Raw genomic sequence first — 19,330 nt, 5'->3', positions numbered from 1 at the left:
AGAGAGGGATGGAAAAACCCTCTCCTTCCTCACCACCTTATTTTCTTGTTTGTTTTTAAAGGAACATCACCAGGACACAAAGACTATTTGCTAAAAAGAAGACTCTCAGAAGTTAACACTGATCTTGAGTATTTAAATATACTGTTTGTCAGTACACTGACCATAAGGTCCTACGGTTCCCTGTTCACTCCCTAAGCGGGGAACATCCCTGTTTGGCTTGGCTCAGCTTCCTGAAGTGCTACGTCACTAACTGGAAACAGGCGGGTTTGCATGGAGCTTCCAAGAAGAAACTCAAGAGGAGCAACGCAACACAGGCACCACCCCTCAAACCAAGTCAGGGAAGAACACAGGATATTGAAGGAACCAGGTCTTTGCTGGGTCCCTGGCTAAGCTAACAAAGCAGGGCTTAGGGGTCTCTGTGGATGGCAACCAACCACAGTTAGGAGCCTGAATGGGCTGGTTACATTAATTGTGCCCTTGTACTTTAGAGAAATCCTTGACAATCTGCTTAGAGACAAGAAGAAAACCATGACAGCTATCTCCTCCCTGCTGCTGTGAGACACTGCACCAAGCTATGTGTAACCTCAGGGCTACTTCTACACCAGAACCCTCTCCCCTCCAAAGTCCAGAGCAAGAGATCAGCATCTGTATGGGTGCAACTTCTCAGGGGCAAAATCCACTCCAGTCCGAGATGTTTCAAGTATCTGTGCTCAGTGCAAGAGCTCTGAAGTAAAACATCACACAGATAGATAGCCACAGTGCTACCTTAAAGCTCACAGACAGTGCAGCATCTGCTAGAGACTAAGCTTTTCAAAGAGCTGTTTCCCAGCACCAGTCCTGTGCAGCCATTTCTCTTTGGTACATACTGCAGTGCACTGAAGTCACACCCTGGTCTGTGCACAACTCATTACACTTCCTCACCCCATTTGCCTCCACACTTCTTCACACCCCTGCCTGGTCCAGATTTTCTTGGGCGTTTGCTCTCTCGCTTCCTATCATCTCCACAGAACTTTGACTCACATTTTTCCCTGTTGCTAGACTAAACTGATGGAACACAGCCTGCCTGGCTCAAACACCAGACCTCTTGTTGGAGACCTACGTAGAAGTGTGATTTGAGAATTTTGGGACAGCTGCTGGAAAGCGCCTTAAAAGGGCTCAATTAAGAGAGGACATGTAATTCAAGAGAGACCTCTCCAAGGACTCTGAAAAGTCAAGGTCTTAAAAATCACTCCCTGTTCTCAGGACGGGGAGAGGAAGTAAAAAGATCTTTACACCTCACTTCTGCTTTTATTTCCGTATTTTTTGTTCCATGTCTTGGCCATAATCCAAGTGTCCAGCTCTCCAGAGACTGCTTCAGTGGTGAGGGCACAGACTGGAACAGCAGAACTGCCCCTCCACGTGGTTTCTGTATGGGCACACCTGGTCCAAGTGCAGATCTGTTCCTAACCTGAGAGCCATGTGCTGCAGTGCCTCCTGTCATGGGCAGCTCAGCTTTACTGCACATGCCATGCAGAAATGAGATAAGGCAGCAATGCAAAGATAAACCTGCTGTGCGTCAGTCACAGGTGTGGGCTAAGCACACATCCAGCCCACAGGCACCCAGAGTGGATTAAGGCATTGCATGTCTTGTACTATGGCTCTGCTGCCACAGGTTACCTTCCCACAGCAGAATGACAAAGGCAGTCACAGGAGGAGCACTCTGCTCCACAAATTAACCAATGCTGAAAGACTAGGGTTGCTCATTTATTCCATCCTCAGACAGGCACGGGTGGTGACTGCCAGCAGCACGTAGCTTCAGCCTCTCCTGGTAGAGCCTGACCAGCTTGACAGGAACATCAAGCTGAGGAGCTTCATTCCTAGTCAGACCTCCTCCAAGAGGCACTCAGTGCTGAGCAGCAGGTCAGGAAGGGGCCACTTCACAAGTGCAGCAGCACCACACACACTCCATCACATAACAGCCACTCTGGGAGCTTTATGCTGAAAGGAAAAGCAACACTGCTTTAGAGAAGCTGGGCACTCTCCTGGTCATCACTGTGTTTCCAACACAGCTTTTGAACACCTTCAAACCACATCTGCTGCCCACACTATACTTGAACAAAATATTTTTCCTCCTAGCATATTCCAAAGAGAAACCAAAACAGCACTACCACTAGAGAAGGTTATGCCATACCATGGAAACAGTTTAATGCAATGCCTTCTGTCTGCCAGCTACAGAGATGCCAAGGAAGAGAAACTACTCACCCTTCCCAAATGCCTTGGGCACTCTCCTCCTCCTCCTGTCCCAACTTGCGTGCCAAAATTAAACACAAGGCCCCTCTAAACTGTGAAGAGACTGACCCTGCATCACATACAGTCTGTTAGGCTTGTTAAAATGCTGCAAAAGTTCTGGATAAGCATTAAAAAGGTAAGGCCTGCCACAGGCAATGGATTTTAAGCTTCCGCCAGTTGATGGTGTAGAAAAGTACAGAGGCAGAGGGAAAAGAACAATCTTCCGTTGCTAAAAACTGGGGTAAAGGTTGGTACCATTGGTACAACTGGAATCATAACAGCTGCCAGCTTCCACTAATTATACCTTTAAGATGAAAGCTACAAACTTTGCTTTTTTTGTCTGTATATTCATTCCCTCTTCTCACACATTCAGTCTGCTAGCTTTTCCTCAGACCTCGCCATAACTGCTTTGCTTTCTTCTTTTCCTCTGCCTTCTTTCACTTGCCAGGGTTGAAGACCCCGAACAAACTGACACCAATCAGGTGTATTTTAGCCAGTCTATCCCAGACAGAGGCACAGGGAACACAAGGCCATCTTTGATGCTGAATTCCAAGAGGGAATAAACATAAAGGTGACCTTGTATTTTGGGACTAATGCCTTTTTCTACCAGAAATTTTATCCTTTCCCACATGCCCTGTACATTTTCCCCTTTTATATGTGCCTGGAGGTGTCATCATAAACAGCAGTTCAAAAATAGCTTGAAGTGATTAAAGCATTTATTTAAACTTCACTGAAATCAACAGCTTAGGAGAATGACCAAATGCTGGGATGCATTTGGGCAGATTAAAAGGAGTCATAGAGTGCTCTGTATGTTCTGCCTTGAAGTATCCAGAGAGTCAACAGGCCCAGCAATAAAGTTTTATAGCATTTCAAGCTACAAAGGACTATGAAACCTTCCTAATCTTCCACATGTCCTACTCCACTATGTTTCCATGAGATACCCTTTTACAGGATCTGATAATTTGTCCTTTGTTGAAATATAACAGCCAGAAGAGAACAGGGGTGTGCTGCCAAGATAGAGAAATGAGCATTTTTCCTAACTCAAATATATTTTTAGCTTTTTTTTTTATGCTTTCCAAATCCTGATTTCCAATGTGCATTCAGTTCTCCTATAGGTAGGCACATTTTTTTTTCCTAGTCACATAACTTTGCTTCTGGATCACGGATGAAAACCTTGAGAAGCCTCCTGTCTGATACCTTTTTGCAAAAGCCAACAAATCTATCCTCTGACACAAAGGTCCATTAGCAATTATTTTGAGTCAACCCTTTAATTTCATACATTTTGTGGTACAATTTTTTAATCAATACAATACAATAAATAGCCAATTATTTGCAAAGTGTCTCCATTTACTTTCAATTTACTTTTTTTCCTCAAAGAATGAAATCAGGTTTGTCTGACTATATCTACTTTCCATTAAATCCTACCTACCAGGGTTAAATTGTATCTGTATCCTTCCAGTCAGTAACTATGGAATCCTACAAGATCCCATGCATTTTGTACGTTTGGTACCAGGATCTCCAGTGCATAGTTTTTACTTTCTCCTTTTTACTCTATCAATTTAATATTTTCAGACATTTCCTCATGATGTCGTGACCCAACAAAAATCAGTGTCAACAAGACAAACTTCTCCTCTGGGACCTTTCAGCCTATCTGGATTTCCAGTTATCCAGGTGTTTTGGTTCCAAGAAGTTTTGTAACCCGATTACTGACAGCGGTTAATTTTCATCTGACACCATTAGAAAAAAGTCCCCTTTCTACCCTTACACTTGCCAACATTGTTTTTTCCCCTTGGATATTCTTTGCTGATCATCACACTGATTCTTTTTTACCTTTCTCTAACCATTACTACAGGCAAAAAGAGAAAAGGTACTTCCAGAGGACACCAGCAGTTGAAAAAAGGAATAGCATAATGATATCTTAAGATTCATAATCCCCTTCATGTAAATTTTAATCCAAGCACAAAGCTCTGAAAGGGTCTTGCTGTGAGTACAAGGATATTCATTATCTGCGTGTTACGAGAATCACAGCTGAAAACAGTTTTCACAGGCACTATTCTGGTGCTCTTACTGAAAATTACATCACATACAGCATATGAAACTGAGAAAGATGCCTCAGTAATAGCAATGTGAGCTTAACATAAAGTGTTCTGATCAAACCACTTCCACATCCTCTCCCAAACACCTGTCCACCTTCAAAGCAATACGCATTGAATGTTTGTAAACATTTCTCATAAAGCTGCTACTTCAACCCCTTACTTTTGCTGCTGTTCTTGGAATTCTCACACATAAGCCTCTCTTTCAGATCTCCAGGTGTCAAGCACTGAAGGGCCCATGGCCAATCTGTGACATCCTGACACCTGCAAGCCCCTGGTTTTCAAGCATCTCCCCAAACTGTACTTTTCAACACCTTAATCACCACAACGGAGCAGCACAGTTAATTGGCCACCCCCAGTCACAACCCTGACTTCATATGACACACAGACTTTACAGCTTTCTGCACTCAATAACTTCTTCAATAGTGCCTTCCCTCATTCTCCAGCAATGCAAATGTCTGTAGATTCTCATTTCTTGCTTGCATTTCCAAGCTCCTTTTTCCCCTCCAATACCTGCAAATTTGAAACGAAATCAAATGCTACAAGTTCCTTGTAGCTCCAGTGGCTCCATCCCAGCTACCATATCACATAATGTCCCTCTTAAACACTGAAGTCACGTCTTAAAACCAAGGAGGTTTCTTTCCCATCTCCAACTAATCTTGCCAGCAAGCTGTCCAAGCAAAGTACTTAAGAGAGGCTTGTCTGTATGCCTCTCTTCCACATCTCCTTCATTAAAGCTAAAAAAGGTGTTCTAGAGATGAATCATAGAATCATAGAATCAGCTGGGTTGGAACAGACCTCTGAGATCATCAAGTCTAACCCTTGATCCTCTACTGCTGTGGTTACTAGACCATTGCACTAAGTGCCACATCCAGTCTCATCTTAGAAACCTCCAGGGACAGTGAATCCACCACTTCCCTGGGCAGCCCATTCCAATGCCTGATTACCCTCTCTGTAAAGAATTTCTTCCTAATATCCAATCTAAACCTCTCCTGGCAGAGCTTAAGACCATGCCCTCTTGTCTTACTGATAGCTGCCTGGAAGAAGAGACCAACCCCCACCTGGCTACAACCTCCTGTCAGGGAATTGTAGAGAGTGAGGAGGTCTCCCCTGAGCCTCCTCTTCTCCAGGCTGAACAACCCCAGCTCCCTCAGTCTCTCCTCATAGGACTTGTGCTCGAGTCCCTTCACCAGCCTTGTTGCTCTTCTCTGGACCCGCTCCAGCACCTCAATATCCTTCCTGAATTGAGGGGCCCAGAATTGGACAGAGTACTCCAGGTGTGGCCTCATTAGTGCTGAGTACAGGGGAAGAATCACTTCCCTGGTCCTGCTGGCCACACTGTTCCTGATCCAGGCCAGGATGCCATTGGCCTTCTTGGCCACCTGGGCACACTGCTGGCTCATGTTCAGCTTCCTGTCCATCCACACTCCCAGGTCCCTTTCTGCCTGGCTGCTCTGCAGCCCCTCTGTCCCCAGCCTGTAGCGCTGCAGGGGGTTGTTGTGGCCAAAGTGCAGGACCCGGCACTTGGCCTTGTTGAACCTCATCCCGTTGGAATCAGCCCAACTCTCCAACATATCCAGGTACCTCTGCAGAGCCCTCCTGCCTTCCAGCTGATCAACAGTGCCCCCCAGCTTGGTGTCATCTGCAAATTTGCTGATGGTGGACTCAATCTCCTCATCTAAATCATCAATAAAGACATTAAACAGAACTGATCCCTGGGGGACACCACTAGTGACCGATCACCAACTGGATGCAGCCCCGTTCACCACCACTCTCTGGGCCTGGCCATCACCCAGTTCCTAACCCAGCACAGAGTGCCTCTGTCCAAGCCGTGGGCTGCCAGCTTTTCCAGGAGTATGCTGTGGGAGACAGTGTCAAAAGCTTTGCTGAAGTCCAGGTAGACTAGATCCACATCCTCATCCACCAGGTGGGTCATCTGATCATAAAAGGAGATCAGGTTGGTCAGACAGAACCTGCCCTTCCTAAACCCGTGCTGGTTGGGTCTGATCCCTTGTCCATCCTGTAGGTGCTGTGTGATTGCACTTAGGATGATCTTTTCCATAACCTTTCCAGGCACTGAAGTCAGGCTGCCGGGCCTGTACTTTCCTGGGTCCTCCTTCTGGCCCTTTTTGTGGATGGGCGTGACATTCACCAACTTCCAATCATCTGGGACCTCCCCAGTGAGCCAGGACTGTTGGTAGATGATGGAGAGAGGCTTGGCGAGCTCTTCCTCCAGCTCCCCCATCACCCTAGAGTGGATCCCATCTGGTCCCATAGACTTGTGAGGATCCAAGTGGCTCAGCAGGTTGCTAACTGTTTCCTCCTGGATTACAGGGGGGCTATTCAGCTTCTTATCTCTGTCTACAAGCTCCAGAAGCCAGCTGTCCTAAGGACAATCTGTCTTACTGTTCAAAACTGAGGTAAAGAAGGTGTTAAATACCTCAGCCTTTTCCTCATCTTTGATAACTATATTCCTGCCCGTGTCCAATAAAGAATGGAGGTTTTCCTTGTCCTTCCTCTTGCTACTGATGTATCTGTAGAAAATGAAATGCCTTTAATTTTTTTTGAAAAGTAACCGAGACATTTAGTGCACAGTTTTCAAGGTTGGTGACACTTTGTTGTTGATTTTGATCTTGCAGACATGTTTGTAGTTCAGGAAAAAAAACAGCAACATAAATTAAGTTCAGCCTTCCCCTGTAGTTTAGAAACATATTTCTAACAACCCAACAAACAAGCAACTGCAACAGGGAAGCATTCCCAAGTCCCAGAGCAGACTCCCTGCAGCACTTTACTGACAGGAATTCAGCTGAAATTTTGCTCTGAATCGGTACAGCCAAATGAGAAGTCACAAATCACCCTGGGCAAGAACAAAAGTAAGACTTCCTTCTCTTTCAGTCCTTCTTGTAAGCAACAACATCCACTGAAAGCCATGAGGAGCAAACCAGTTGAACAGAAAAAAGAACTTCAAAAACAGTAAGGCTCGAGGAGGAGACAAATTTTGCAGTCAGAAAGCTCATGCCTTAAAAATAGTGCCAAAGCTCATTCCTGCCGTGCCTGTTTCCTGCAGGGAGTCATGCCTGAGTGGTGCCTTCCAGTTGCCAGCGGGGCCAGCCAGCCGGGCACCCCGAAGGCAGGGCTGTGGAGCAGCACCTCGCACATCTGGAGCCCTCCTGCAGCTGCCAGTTTGGTACCTGTGGGCAGCAGCAGCCTCCCAGTGAGTCTCGGCTTCGGCTCCTTCAGGAGCGCTGGGAGGGAAGGGGGACAGGCACATATGCACATCTGGAGAGGCAAGAGGGAAATTCTTCCTGATAAGAGCATGGGCAGATGGCCCACGGGCAGCCAAAATGGACTTCCCTAGAGTGCTCTCAGCCCCTGTAGCATTTCACCAAGGAGCACATAAGGCATTAGAGCCATATGTAGGCAGCATCAGTTTGGTTGTCTTTTCTCTTTCTAAAAAAAACCCTCTGCTTTATACCCGTTTTCTGAAAAACACATCTTACCAGCCTGCCCCAAACACCACAGCAGCCCCAGCCCTGAGTCACACACACAGCTGTGCAGAGGGGACGGCAGAGAGGAGGAGGGGAAGGGAGCTGCGGCACTGAGGAGCTCGAGCAAGACATACCATCAGTGCTGATGACTGGGCCAGTTACACCCATGATGAGAAAGACAGATGTTCTGCAGAAAGCCAGCCACTGCCTCATATTAGGAGGTATGAAAGCTGAGAGTTTAGATGTCACATTTTCCCTTAGTCTTCATCCTTCGCAGGCCAGGACAGATCCCAGAAAGCCAGGTATCTGGCTGCAAGAAATAATGCAGTCAGTTTTTAGTCTTGGTTCCTCCTGAAAATCTCATCCTGCCTGTAATATCAAAAGCCTTCTAAGTCAACAGTGGCATTGCTGCTTTTGCTGCAAGAAAAGCTGAAGGAGCAGAACGGTTCTTTGCTGCTCTTGAGTTTTGGTTCTACATATACACAAATCTCTGCTGTGGGTACACAGGAGCTCCATAAATGAGAATACATGTGTCTCCAGATAACCCACACAAAATCAAAACATTGCAAGCAGATTCCTGAAGCCAACAGAAGAACTGATATAAGACCAGGGAAAAGGCAGCCTTGGGATAAGCATTCTCTTGTGCACAAAATTTGCTGCAGAACTGCAGCGGTGAAGGAATCTGCTCAGTATTCAGGGCTTGGAGTTTGGGGGATTTTTCTTGGCTGTTTTTCAGGTTTTAGGTCTACAAAACCTCCCCCATGCTAGTCACACGAGCTACTACACAGGGTGGTCTCTTCTCACACCTACAGTTTCAGGATTAGCCACAAAAAGGAAATAACACAGGTCCTTATAGGTATGGGACTGCATAGACAAAAAGCCTTGAAACAAACCAGACTGCTGCCTAGCAATGCTGTATCTAGATCTGAGCTGGGCAGTGCCTCAGGTCCAGGACTGCTGTGAAAGGAACCACAGCATAGCTCCAGCTGAAAGGGGGCTCAGGTGATCTCTAGGTCAGCCTTCTGCCCAAACAGGATCAGCACTAACTGAGACCAGCTTACTCAGGACTTTATCCAGTCAAGTCTTAAAAACCTCCAAGGAAGGAGATGTTGCAGTCTCTCTGAGCAGCTATCTCTCCAGTGCTCAGCTATCCTCACAGTGAAGCCCTTTTTCCTTACCAATCTGAACCTCTCTCACGTCCACTGCTGGCCATTTTCTCTCACCCTCCTGTCATGCACTGGAGTAAACTCTTTTTTCATTCTTTTTTAAACAACTTCACATCACAGCATCCAAACTTTGGAGAAAGAAAACTGAGCAGGTTACTTCAAATGCCAGCAGTTGAAAGATGCTTTCCTTGCTTCGCAAGCCACCACATGCTTCAAAGAATTTTGCCACAGCTGAAGACGCTGCTTACATCCAAAATCAGGGGCAGCACTCAACATCTTTGGTGCAGAACAAGAGCCAGTGGCCTTCCCCCTCTCTACTGGACATCAGCCCATCTCATCCAAGGAAGCACACTCCTCTGCAAGCAACCTCAGCTGCAGTAAGAGCTGGGAGACAAGTGCTCCACAGTGTCACCAAACTGCCAGGGCTTGTCCCAACAGAGCTGCAGGACAGGAGTAAGCCCAGCACATTCAGCTCCAGGCAAGCCACTAAAGTGTATCAGGAATATCGCTCTTTGCCCCTACACTATGGGGGAGAAGCCTCCACCAACACCAACTCACTTCTGTCCTGCATCTCTGCTCAGGACACATCTGATTTCACAAGGAAGGAGGCCAAAAGCTCCCTAAGACATCTGCCCAAAGCTCCCTAAGAGGTCTCTAATAGAGAGCCAGGTCTCTATTTCTCACCCCATATGACCAACGGATTGCATGAAAGGACAAAGCCAGCCCCAGCACAGCTGCAGAGGAATGTTTTTCTTTGGCACAGAGGAAAGAGATGAAGTGAGTGTCACATTTTTCCATTAAATTTTTGCCTGTCACCACAGCAGAGCCAGATCACATACAGAAGATTGAAAGCCAGTTAGCAGCAGATGGCAAAAAAAAAAAAAAAAAAAAAAAAAGTAGTAGTTTCCAAGACACAGTGAAGGCACAGAGAAGTCACTGGCACTACTCAGCTACACATTTGGAGGGATGGCAGCTATGGAGACTGCTCTAGTAATTCAGGTCTATCCCATTTAACTGGACTTTATTTTCTCACGTTGCCTTCTCCACTTCCCAACTCACCCTCAAGAGAGGGAATGCTCTTTATTTGATAGAGCATTTGTACACTTCCTGCACACATTTAGCACTGACACAACTCAATTCAGTGACTTTCTTTTCTGCAGTTGAGAGCTATGTTTGACAGCTCACAGACTGAGAGAATGACAGGCCCTGCTAGGAACAGCTCAGCATCTCAGACTGGAGACAGTGAGTGCAATGCCCACCTTGTCTCTGCATTGTTAAACCCCACCGGTTTTGACCTGTCTTTTGTACTGCCTATTACTCACTTCAGTGGAGTGGAAGGGTAATGTACTTGCCAGCAAAATTGTGGCCCTAAGCCAAGCTTATTCCTTGCATACCATTTCTTTCACTTTCATGCAAGACAAACAATTTAGCGCCCAAGACAGGCCCCACTTTTCAACAGCACTCAACATCGTGGAGGGGTGGGGGTACCATCCACCGATTCAACATCAGTGCTTCTTTGAACATCAGGTCTGTCCATTTCTCTCTTATCAAACAACCTTTTTCCTACTGATCCTTGAACAACTGCCTCCTCCAGGTAATCCCCTTTCTTTCCAGTGACATCCAAATAAGAGTCCACTAGTATCAAATAAATACACACATGCACACATCAGGATTACATCTAAGCACAAGCCACACAGCTACTCTGACTATTCCCACTGCACATTCCTTTAGCTCGAAATGCAGTTCCACCACCACTTCCCAAGCCAAACATTCCTACCTACCCCCTCATGTCAGCATCAGTACCTGGGCTGCCTACAGGGTAAGCTGTGTCAGGGAACTGATACGATACCCCTGAAAGCTAATTTCTGACCAAAAAAAATAGTCACTTTACACCTGGCTGAGCTCCCAGTCAGCTGCCACAACAGCCTGCGGTTACATCCAGGTGCAGAACTGCACTGTCAGGTCTTGTCACCCAGAAAAAAAACACAGCCAAAGGGCATCCAGATAGTCTCCATGATTCAGAGAGAGATGAATAGGAAGCAACAGCATGAAAGAATGTGCCCTCCTGAAAACACAGAAGAGCTCTATGGTGAGAGCGCCCCTCAGGGACCCACCAGGAACCTATCTCCCTTAGAATAAAGCAAGCTGCCCTAGGGAATTGTAGGAGTTAGAGGGAAGACCCGGTAAACCCAGAGTAGGCAGCCAACACAGCCTATGACAAATGCCACTGAGCCAGGTTAAATACCTTGGCTATTGATAATTGCTAAAGTCTCACCCACAGAACATTCCTTCTCCAAAAGGGAGACAAATAGCCCAAGACAGAGGAAACAGAGGATGGATGGTTAAATCAAGTATTACAAAGTGACTGGAAAACAACTTCTGGGAATGCAGGAAGGCATATAGACAGCAATAAGGACAGCAGAGCCTGGTGATAACCAACATTTGGATATAGCACAGAAAAGTAGCATCTATCTGCAAGTGCAAAATCAGCAAGAAAACCTGCCCCATCAGAGGCAAGGGGCTACTTCCAAAGCACCACATCTTCACTTTCAAAGCAACAACCACATGCCTTAGAGTTGCCTTGTTAACTGAAAGACCAAGCCCACAGTGGCACAGACTTCACAGCTCTTTGGAGGGAGGAGTAGCCAGCCAGGCATGGCACGAGCTGGGTGCCTCAGTCCTTGCTCACAGTCCTGGGCAGGTCTGCAGCCCCTACACAAGCAGGACCATGCCAGACACTGAGAAGGAACTAGTCCATGAGACAGACACCCCCCTGCTCCTGCTCCAGTCTGGCTTAGCTCTGAAAAAAAAAAAAAAAAAAAAAAAGCCTATTAAGGGAAGCTTACAAGCTCCCCAAGACAAGGGGCACTGTCCTGTGTCACCATAGCACGGTACTGCTGCACACAGTGGCTCCTAAGGCACAGAAGCACTTTTATTCTGCAGTGGGTACTTCCCTCTCACACCTGTCAGACAGCCCAGACATAAAGTGGATTTGCTGGGCAGTGGTACAGGTGAGAGCCACACAGCAAAATGCAGGGACAAGCTAAGAGACAGTCAGAGCTGGTGGTACATTGCTCAAAGGCCTCCTTGCTTTATTTTATATTTATTTTTATTTTATTTGTCACAGTTGGCATGAAGATGAACTGATCTCACAGTGTGCAAGCAAAAGCATGAAGGCAGACTTGCAGAGGAGGAGAAATAAGACACAAATAAACTGTGCATCAGTGAGCAAGAGGGACACAAAAAGATCATATCAAACTGCATATCCCTGCCTAGGATCTGCAGCTAGTCAGACCAGCCTCCTCTACAGACACAGATGATGCTAAGAAGTGAGACTCCTTTAATGAAAAACTGGTCCCCATCCCAGGATAGGCAAAACTTACTTAGCCCCAGATATGAAAGACCTCGAAGAAGGAACTCTTCACATCACAAACAAAGCCCTGCAAAGAGCACAGGCTCCCACCATCCCTGTAGATAAGTTCAACAGCTCCAGACACAGGAAAACCCTGTCTGGTAACACCATAAGTGAAATTCCTTTGCCCCTGCTATCGTGCACAACCTGCTCCATGTGTAATGACTGGCTTTCCAAAGGAAACATTTACAGAGAACACTGCAGATCAGTCACGTCCATTAGGAAAAAGAATAAATAGTTAGGTTTGTGCATTAAATGCTGGCTCATTCTTATCTACCATGCTTCAAAGTCAGTCCCAGGACAGACTAACATTTTTTCCAGCTCCTGTCCTCACTGCAGATGAAGCACTTCACTATACAGTTACAGCCAGTCCAAATGAAACCAGCCAGCAACTCAATACCTCCATTTTTCTAATTTTAACTGTCAGAAAACAGGAGGGTAAAGTTTCAAAGTCTCCTACTTGTGTTTATCTCAGCTTTTAGAGGAATTGTAGATCAGTTAGAGCCATTACAAGTACCTGACATGTACACTGGCAACCTGGAATGACTTTCTTATTTAAATTTGGGAATATATGAAGGGGGGGAAGAATGGCTTTCAGTGCAAGGCACTGAGTACAACTAGTTCTGCTGTTCATCAATTATGATGTTGATAATTTTTTTTAATATGGAAAGTCAATGACAAAATTTAACACTACTGCTTCGTACATGGCACATGTACAACTATTTGAAAGTCTCACTTTCTCATTTTCCCTCTTTACTGGAGGATTTTGGCAAAATCCTTTCAAGTACTGACTGCACAAACATTGCACCTAAAGTCAGCTGTCCTGTCCTCTGTATGCAGGTGTACAGAGAAGAAAGAACAAGAGATTTCAGCTTTATGGTTAGTGGGCAACAGACCAAACCCCGCTTTCAAATAAATGAAGTAGCTCTCTCCCTTACCAGAATGAAATGAAAACTGGATACAACTATATTGACACCAGATGGCTACATGCAGCCACCACAAAATAAGATACAGTCAGCTCCACATCGATACATGCTGCGGTTACCCCAACTTTTAATTAAATACACACAGACCATAAAAATCAAGCGCTGTCGTTCATTTAAATTAACAACTGCCACTGCCCTACACTGAAAACTACAGGCGATCCCTGGCAGCTCGTTCAGAGGCAGCTTTTCTGCAGAAGTCATTAGAAACACGAAGTAACGGCAACCATCATTTTTGTGGCCGAGGAAATGAGTCACTGGGCAAGCTCCCAGTGAGGTTCAGAGGCTTTTATGAGGAGGAAAAAAGGCCAGCCCAAAGTTTCCTGAGCTCATCTTACACGATGATAACATGACAATTAACCTTCACGGGCAGTTCGCTTTGGTTTTGCTTTTGCAGGGAGACTTGGTAACTGAGGCCCAGGAAGCCTTCTCCACTCACCCCAACCTGCACTACACCCATATTCCAGGGTTAAGCTGCCCACAGCATCACCAACAACATGGCAACAGGCTCACTGAGTTCAAACACTGCTCAGACAATGGCTTCAGCAATATAATATTTGAGTAACTTCAATTTTTTCATATGAGTTTCAGGTTCAATAGTCAGCTCTTTAAAGAATAAACAATTTGGGCTACTTAGCATTTAAAGTCTCTTCCAGTTAACCACTCATCAAGACACTCAGGGCATGACATCTAGGAATTTAGTCCTAAATATTTAAGCCAGCTGCTGTCCCCACATATGTGTAGGGCAGCGGCAGTTCTACACCTGCCAAGCCAAGATCACAGCCACGCTCCTGTTCAGCTGCATTTTGTTACCATCTGGAAGCAGCACCCAATGTGTTAAAATAACCATGAAAACGGGGTGGGGGGGAGGAAAGACTGCATCCCCAGTATTAAATAAGGAGGTTTTAAATGCCAAGGGCTCCTAAGAACCATCTGCCTTTCATCCCCCATCCAGGAATGGGACAGGTCATTGGCACGTCACAGCGTGTTTGTCACATTTATCCATCTGCACCAGATCTGGCACTTGTCACTGAAGATGCCATCCCAGCTGGGCCATGTCCAACCACAAATCAACTCCAATGGAGACCCATGGCCACAAGCAGAGCTCTCCCACTTCAAGCCCGCCTGCGTGTTATGGAAAGTAACAGCAGTAGCAAGAAGCCAAAGAGTTCACCTGGCCACACTTCTGCTCTCCTTGGGCAGTGGCAGGTATTGTGCTTCCTTTCTGCTTGGTCAGAAAAGAAAAAGAAAAAGCACATAATAATAATAATAATAATAATAATAATAATAATAATAATGCCTTACACTATGCCTGTGTACAGCATTACCAACATCCAATCACAACAAGCTACAGCACATAGGAAAATTAGATAATGCAAACACGTGACACGTGCCATGAACACAACTCTGGGAAACCTTTCAGCCTTTTCTTGGATGGGAAACTAAGCCACTCTGGAAAAATGAATGCTCTAAAGCTATCTGGCATCCAGGTGAGTACTATAAACTATGAGGACTTTAATGAGCCACCTCAAGGACTGCTGCCTGCCAACACCAGAGCTGAGCTCCTCAAGGTCCCACCTTCTCCAGGCACAGCTGATGACATCACTGACAGTACCAGAGGAGTGAGGGAATGGCTCCTCACACAGCTTCAGGCACTGGTGAAATCATCAGCTGTTAAAGAGAAATGTAAATCCCCAGGAGGTTGGATTTCAGCCCTGGTAATTAAGGCAGGCTGGAAAAGTTTAAAATAGAGGTCAAGTTTTTCAGTGCATGCGTACTTTCACACTTGTCTACCACCGTCAAATCAACCAGAGCCAGGAATAGCCTTTATAGTTGTAAGAAAGTTAAAATTTAACTTAAAATACACAAAAGGCGGTTGGCACAGAATTCTCACCCTCATCAGTCTGCACACACAGGTCTGACTGTGGAACAACACTGATCCTTCTTTCTACTTGTGAGCTCTCCCCTCAGTCAACATCATCATCATCTTATCCCTCCTCCCCCTTGCCAGTCCAGCTCACACTCTTAGGGGTTTTGACTGACCCAGACACCTTTCATTAGTCCACTTCAAAGTTCCCTTGGATGCAGACTTGCACATCCAGCTAAGAGACATCCCAGGAGTGGGCAAAGACCATAGGATTCCATAGGGCACGTGTTCCACAGCCATGAGGATGACAGCATACAGTGGGCACTCCTGTACATGGAGCATAGGAGGGTCTCCTCCATCACCACAGTCTTTTCAGAAATACCCTGTAGTAAGTTTACAAACACAGCAGAGTCAGCTGGGTCAAACCAGTCCTCCCAGATGGAAAGCATAAGCCAGGAGAAGAACAGATGTTTCATCTAGAGAGCCTGTTTGTTTGTTTGGGTTTTTTCAAATGATTTTATGAAGTTTTGGCCAGAGGTAAATAGAGATCTTGTGTTTCATGATATCAAGCACAGTATTTTTCTCCACATGGTAGGGCACACTTCACAAAAATTGTTCAACAGGCAGAAGTGTGGGTTTTTTTTTCCCTCTAGAGAATGTGAATTTCATAAAACTTTTTTCTCCTTTAAAGATCATAATATCTCACTACACCTACTTAATAGCCTTTAGTTGGATTGTTTTTGCTGAAACTTTTTTCAGATGAATTCCAAAAACCACCAAAAAGAGAAATGGATCTCACACTTTTTATGTGACTTCAAGAGGGTCTCTAAAGAAGTCTTAAACTCCAGAAAAACAAAAAACAATCAAACAAGACAACCACGCAAATCAGTGGCAGTGTTACTCCCCAAAAAAGTGGTCACAGCCCAAGACTTTGCAGACCCAGCTACACACTGTCCCTTGCAAAACACTCATCATCATAGCATTTGAAGCTGAAAATGCCCAATAAAACTTGAAAACAGCAAAGGGAAAAGCATCACATTTCCATCCACCACATAGCCAGGACATTTTCTTTGTCAAGACATGCTTAAACTCAAGTCTCAGGCTCCTTGAAACAGGGCAGAAAATACACATATCCATGTCACCACAGTCACAAGTCCTTTCCCAAGCATAAAGTTTCCTTCAGGGCATTAATTAAAGAAGATAAGAGAACAATAAATAAGAAGACTAAAGAGTGACAAGTCCATTCTCATCACAAGGATCCAAACAAAGCAGGAGGAAGTATACCACCACAACCATAAATCGGAAGGGGAACACTCTCCAAAGAGCCTCCCATTTCATTCACAACATTCCTCTGGATAATGAAAAAACTCAAGGAAACAATTGTTCGATGGAAGAGCTTTCCATTTTTAAGTGTTCCAGTTGCCTCTTTAAAAAACCCCAAGCCACCATAAATACAATTCCTTTTCCCCAGATCTACCAGAAGATACACATTGTGCAAGAAAGCCCAAGAACTCTTAGAGAAAAAGCAGCCAAACAATGTTTAAAGACAGTCAAGCGTGCAGCAAGCTTGCTTCCTGCTGAAAGGAGGCTTGGAGCTTGTGACGGACGTGATCCCGGATCAGTAAGGCTATCGCATACCACACACAACAAACAAGATTTTCCTTGTTTGCCTTACAAGACTAACACCAAGATCTCCGCAGGGCGCCCATCGTGCAACGGGATCACCACTGCTCCCACGAGAAGGGCCTGGCCCCTCTCCGCGGGACTGTATTTGCACATCACTCTCTTCGGCGCGAGGAAGAAGCGCGGGGCACACGGCAGCACCTGCCAAGCGCCGTTCCTTGGGCGCTGCCATGATCCAGTTGCCACCACCATGTTCCTCTGGGGCTCCATCCATGCACGTGCTCGACAGCCACGCCAAGCTTGGCTGCCTCGTGCTTCACACAAACAGCGGACTGGAAGAGTCTTCCACGCTGCTGTCCCAAAGTGCTTCAGCTCACTTCCACTTAGGATTCGCACCCACACAGCGTTATAAAGGTTTATAACGTTATAAAGGTGTATCTCCGCACTTGCAAAATGCCTCCCAGATAATCAGAGAAACCACAGGGCAGAGATAACAAGACTCATTTCCTCGGGACTGTCCTAACTATGCATTTTGCGCAAGCCAAAATACGGGGATTCCAGCCAAAAAAAAAAAAAAAAAAAAAAAGAACACAAAAAACCAAACATCAAAACTTCTGTCACTTCCTTCCTGCCCTGGAGGAGCGGGACGGTGCCGGGAGCGTCTCGCCTTGGAGAAGATGACGCGTCCCGCGGCTCCTGAGGGGTGCCCGGGAGAAGCGGCGGCGCCGCGCGGGCAGAGGGAGCCCCGGCTGCCGGGAGCCTCCGAGGGGAGAAGCTGGGACACCCCGGGACAGAGGGGACCCCACCGCCTGCCCGGGGCACCTCGGCCCGGGGGACACCAGCGCCGGAGGGGCGGCGGTCACGGCGAGGGACCCCGGGGAGCACCTGTTGGCCAAAGGCGCCTCCTCCGGCCAGGACCCCGCCACGGTCCCCCAAACGCGGCCGCCCACGGGGGCGTCCCAGCCATCCCACCCCCGTCCCCGCCGCTCCTCACCGTGTGGCTCAGCAGCGTGTCGGGGTCGGCGGGCTCGCACAGCTCGCTCAGCTTGCGGTCCCAGTGTAGCAGCGGCGGCTGCTCCCCGCCGCTCTCGCACACCTCCATGGCGGCCGCGGACACGCCTGCCGGCCGGGCAGTCAGTAGGTCGTTCGGTCTGTCGGTCCGTCCGCCGCCCCGCCGCTGCCCCGGGCCGCGGAGCCGCCGCTCGCCCCCCGTTCGGCCGGGACTGCGCGGGCGGGTCACCCCCGCCGGCCGCGCCCCCGCCCGGACACGCCCCCACCGCCCCGCCCGCCAATCGGGGCCGAGCAGCGCGGCCGGCCCGGGGCTCGCGGGCCAATGGGCGCGGGGACCGCGAGGGGCTCCAGCTGTGGAATGTGGGCGTGCCCCGCGCGGCCAATGGCGAGCCGGGGGCGGCGGGAGTGACGGGCGCGCCAGCCAATGGGGCAGCGACAAGACTGCGCCGGGCCTGGAGGGCGGGGTCGCGGCGCTGCCCGGGATCCTGGCCTGGGATGTGATGGGACGGGACGGGATTCCCCGCACGGGCCCCGGGCCCCAGGCAGTGCTAGAGAAGTTACGGTCTGCAACCACCGGCCGCCTGCGCTGTCGGTGCAGCAAGAGCACAGAGTTCACCTGTTTACTGAAGACACCTCAGAACGCACCTGGTGAAAACTAGGAGTTTTACAAGGAGCTGCGCTTCCCAGCTCTTGTCGCCTGCTGAGATCCTTCCCAGAGCGCTCATCCACGGGCAGCAAAAATAATCCCAGATGACGGGAAATTCTGGTATTTTAAGACTTGCTTTCCTGCCAAGCTGAGGTAACAATGACACTTCATTGTTCTTCAAAAATAGAAGATGCCAAATGTTTATGATTCCAAAACCCTGGGCGTTCCTCCGCAGCTCCTGGAGCAGCTCAGGGCAGTCTGCTGTGGGTCAGGTCAACCATAATTGGCATTTCCACACTGCATTGTGCAGGAACCATACCTGGATTTTCTGGTGCATTCTCTCTCACCTAGACCTCCGTTTAGGCTTCCCCTCTTGTGCCAGGCCACTTCCATTCCCTCACAGAGCAAGCACTTGTGCAGCACAAGTGATCCAGTCCTCCCTAAGGAGAGCACAGACTTTCCCCGTTGAGGAAAACAGTCTTAGGGATTTCCCAGCGCCCATCAGGCACAACAGCAACAAAAAGAAGAAGAACAATGGTGACTTAATCAGGATTGTCCTGTTAAGATTTATTCATCTTGTGTAGTTTGATTAAAAAACAAGTCTGTTTGTTTTTTTAAAGCGCTACACTGTTTAAGAATATGAAGGAAAAATCCCTAACTGCCCCAACCGGAGATCTCCTACAAAGGTCAGTTGTTCTAGGTCACTGTGAAATAAGACAGTCCGGTATTTGCCCTCAGCAGCACAGAAAACATCTAAAGCCAAATTACCAGCA

At 47.3% G+C, this 19,330-nt stretch overlaps 1 protein-coding gene across 2 annotated transcripts in view; it reads right to left on the bottom strand.

Moving 5' to 3' along the window:
- CREB3L2 (cAMP responsive element binding protein 3 like 2) overlaps nucleotides 1–18,063 on the bottom strand; it is a 77,390-nt gene extending 59,327 nt beyond the window's left edge. For both annotated transcript variants that reach the window (XM_027680568.1, XM_027680569.1), the window contains exon 1: nucleotides 17,895–18,063. In XM_027680568.1, the coding sequence (XP_027536369.1) occupies nucleotides 17,895–18,002 (108 nt within the window). In that variant the 5' untranslated portion in view covers nucleotides 18,003–18,063. The remainder of the gene's footprint in view (nucleotides 1–17,894) is intronic.
- Between the last annotated feature and the right edge of the window lie 1,267 nt (nucleotides 18,064–19,330).

Source organism: Neopelma chrysocephalum, unplaced genomic scaffold (assembly GCF_003984885.1).
Source record: "Neopelma chrysocephalum unplaced genomic scaffold, ASM398488v2 Primary Assembly neopelma1_59, whole genome shotgun sequence".
NCBI classification, from domain to species: Eukaryota; Metazoa; Chordata; class Aves; order Passeriformes; family Pipridae; genus Neopelma; species Neopelma chrysocephalum.
The sequence above is the reverse complement of the archived record's forward strand: the minus strand, read 5'-3'. Positions and strand labels throughout refer to the sequence as shown.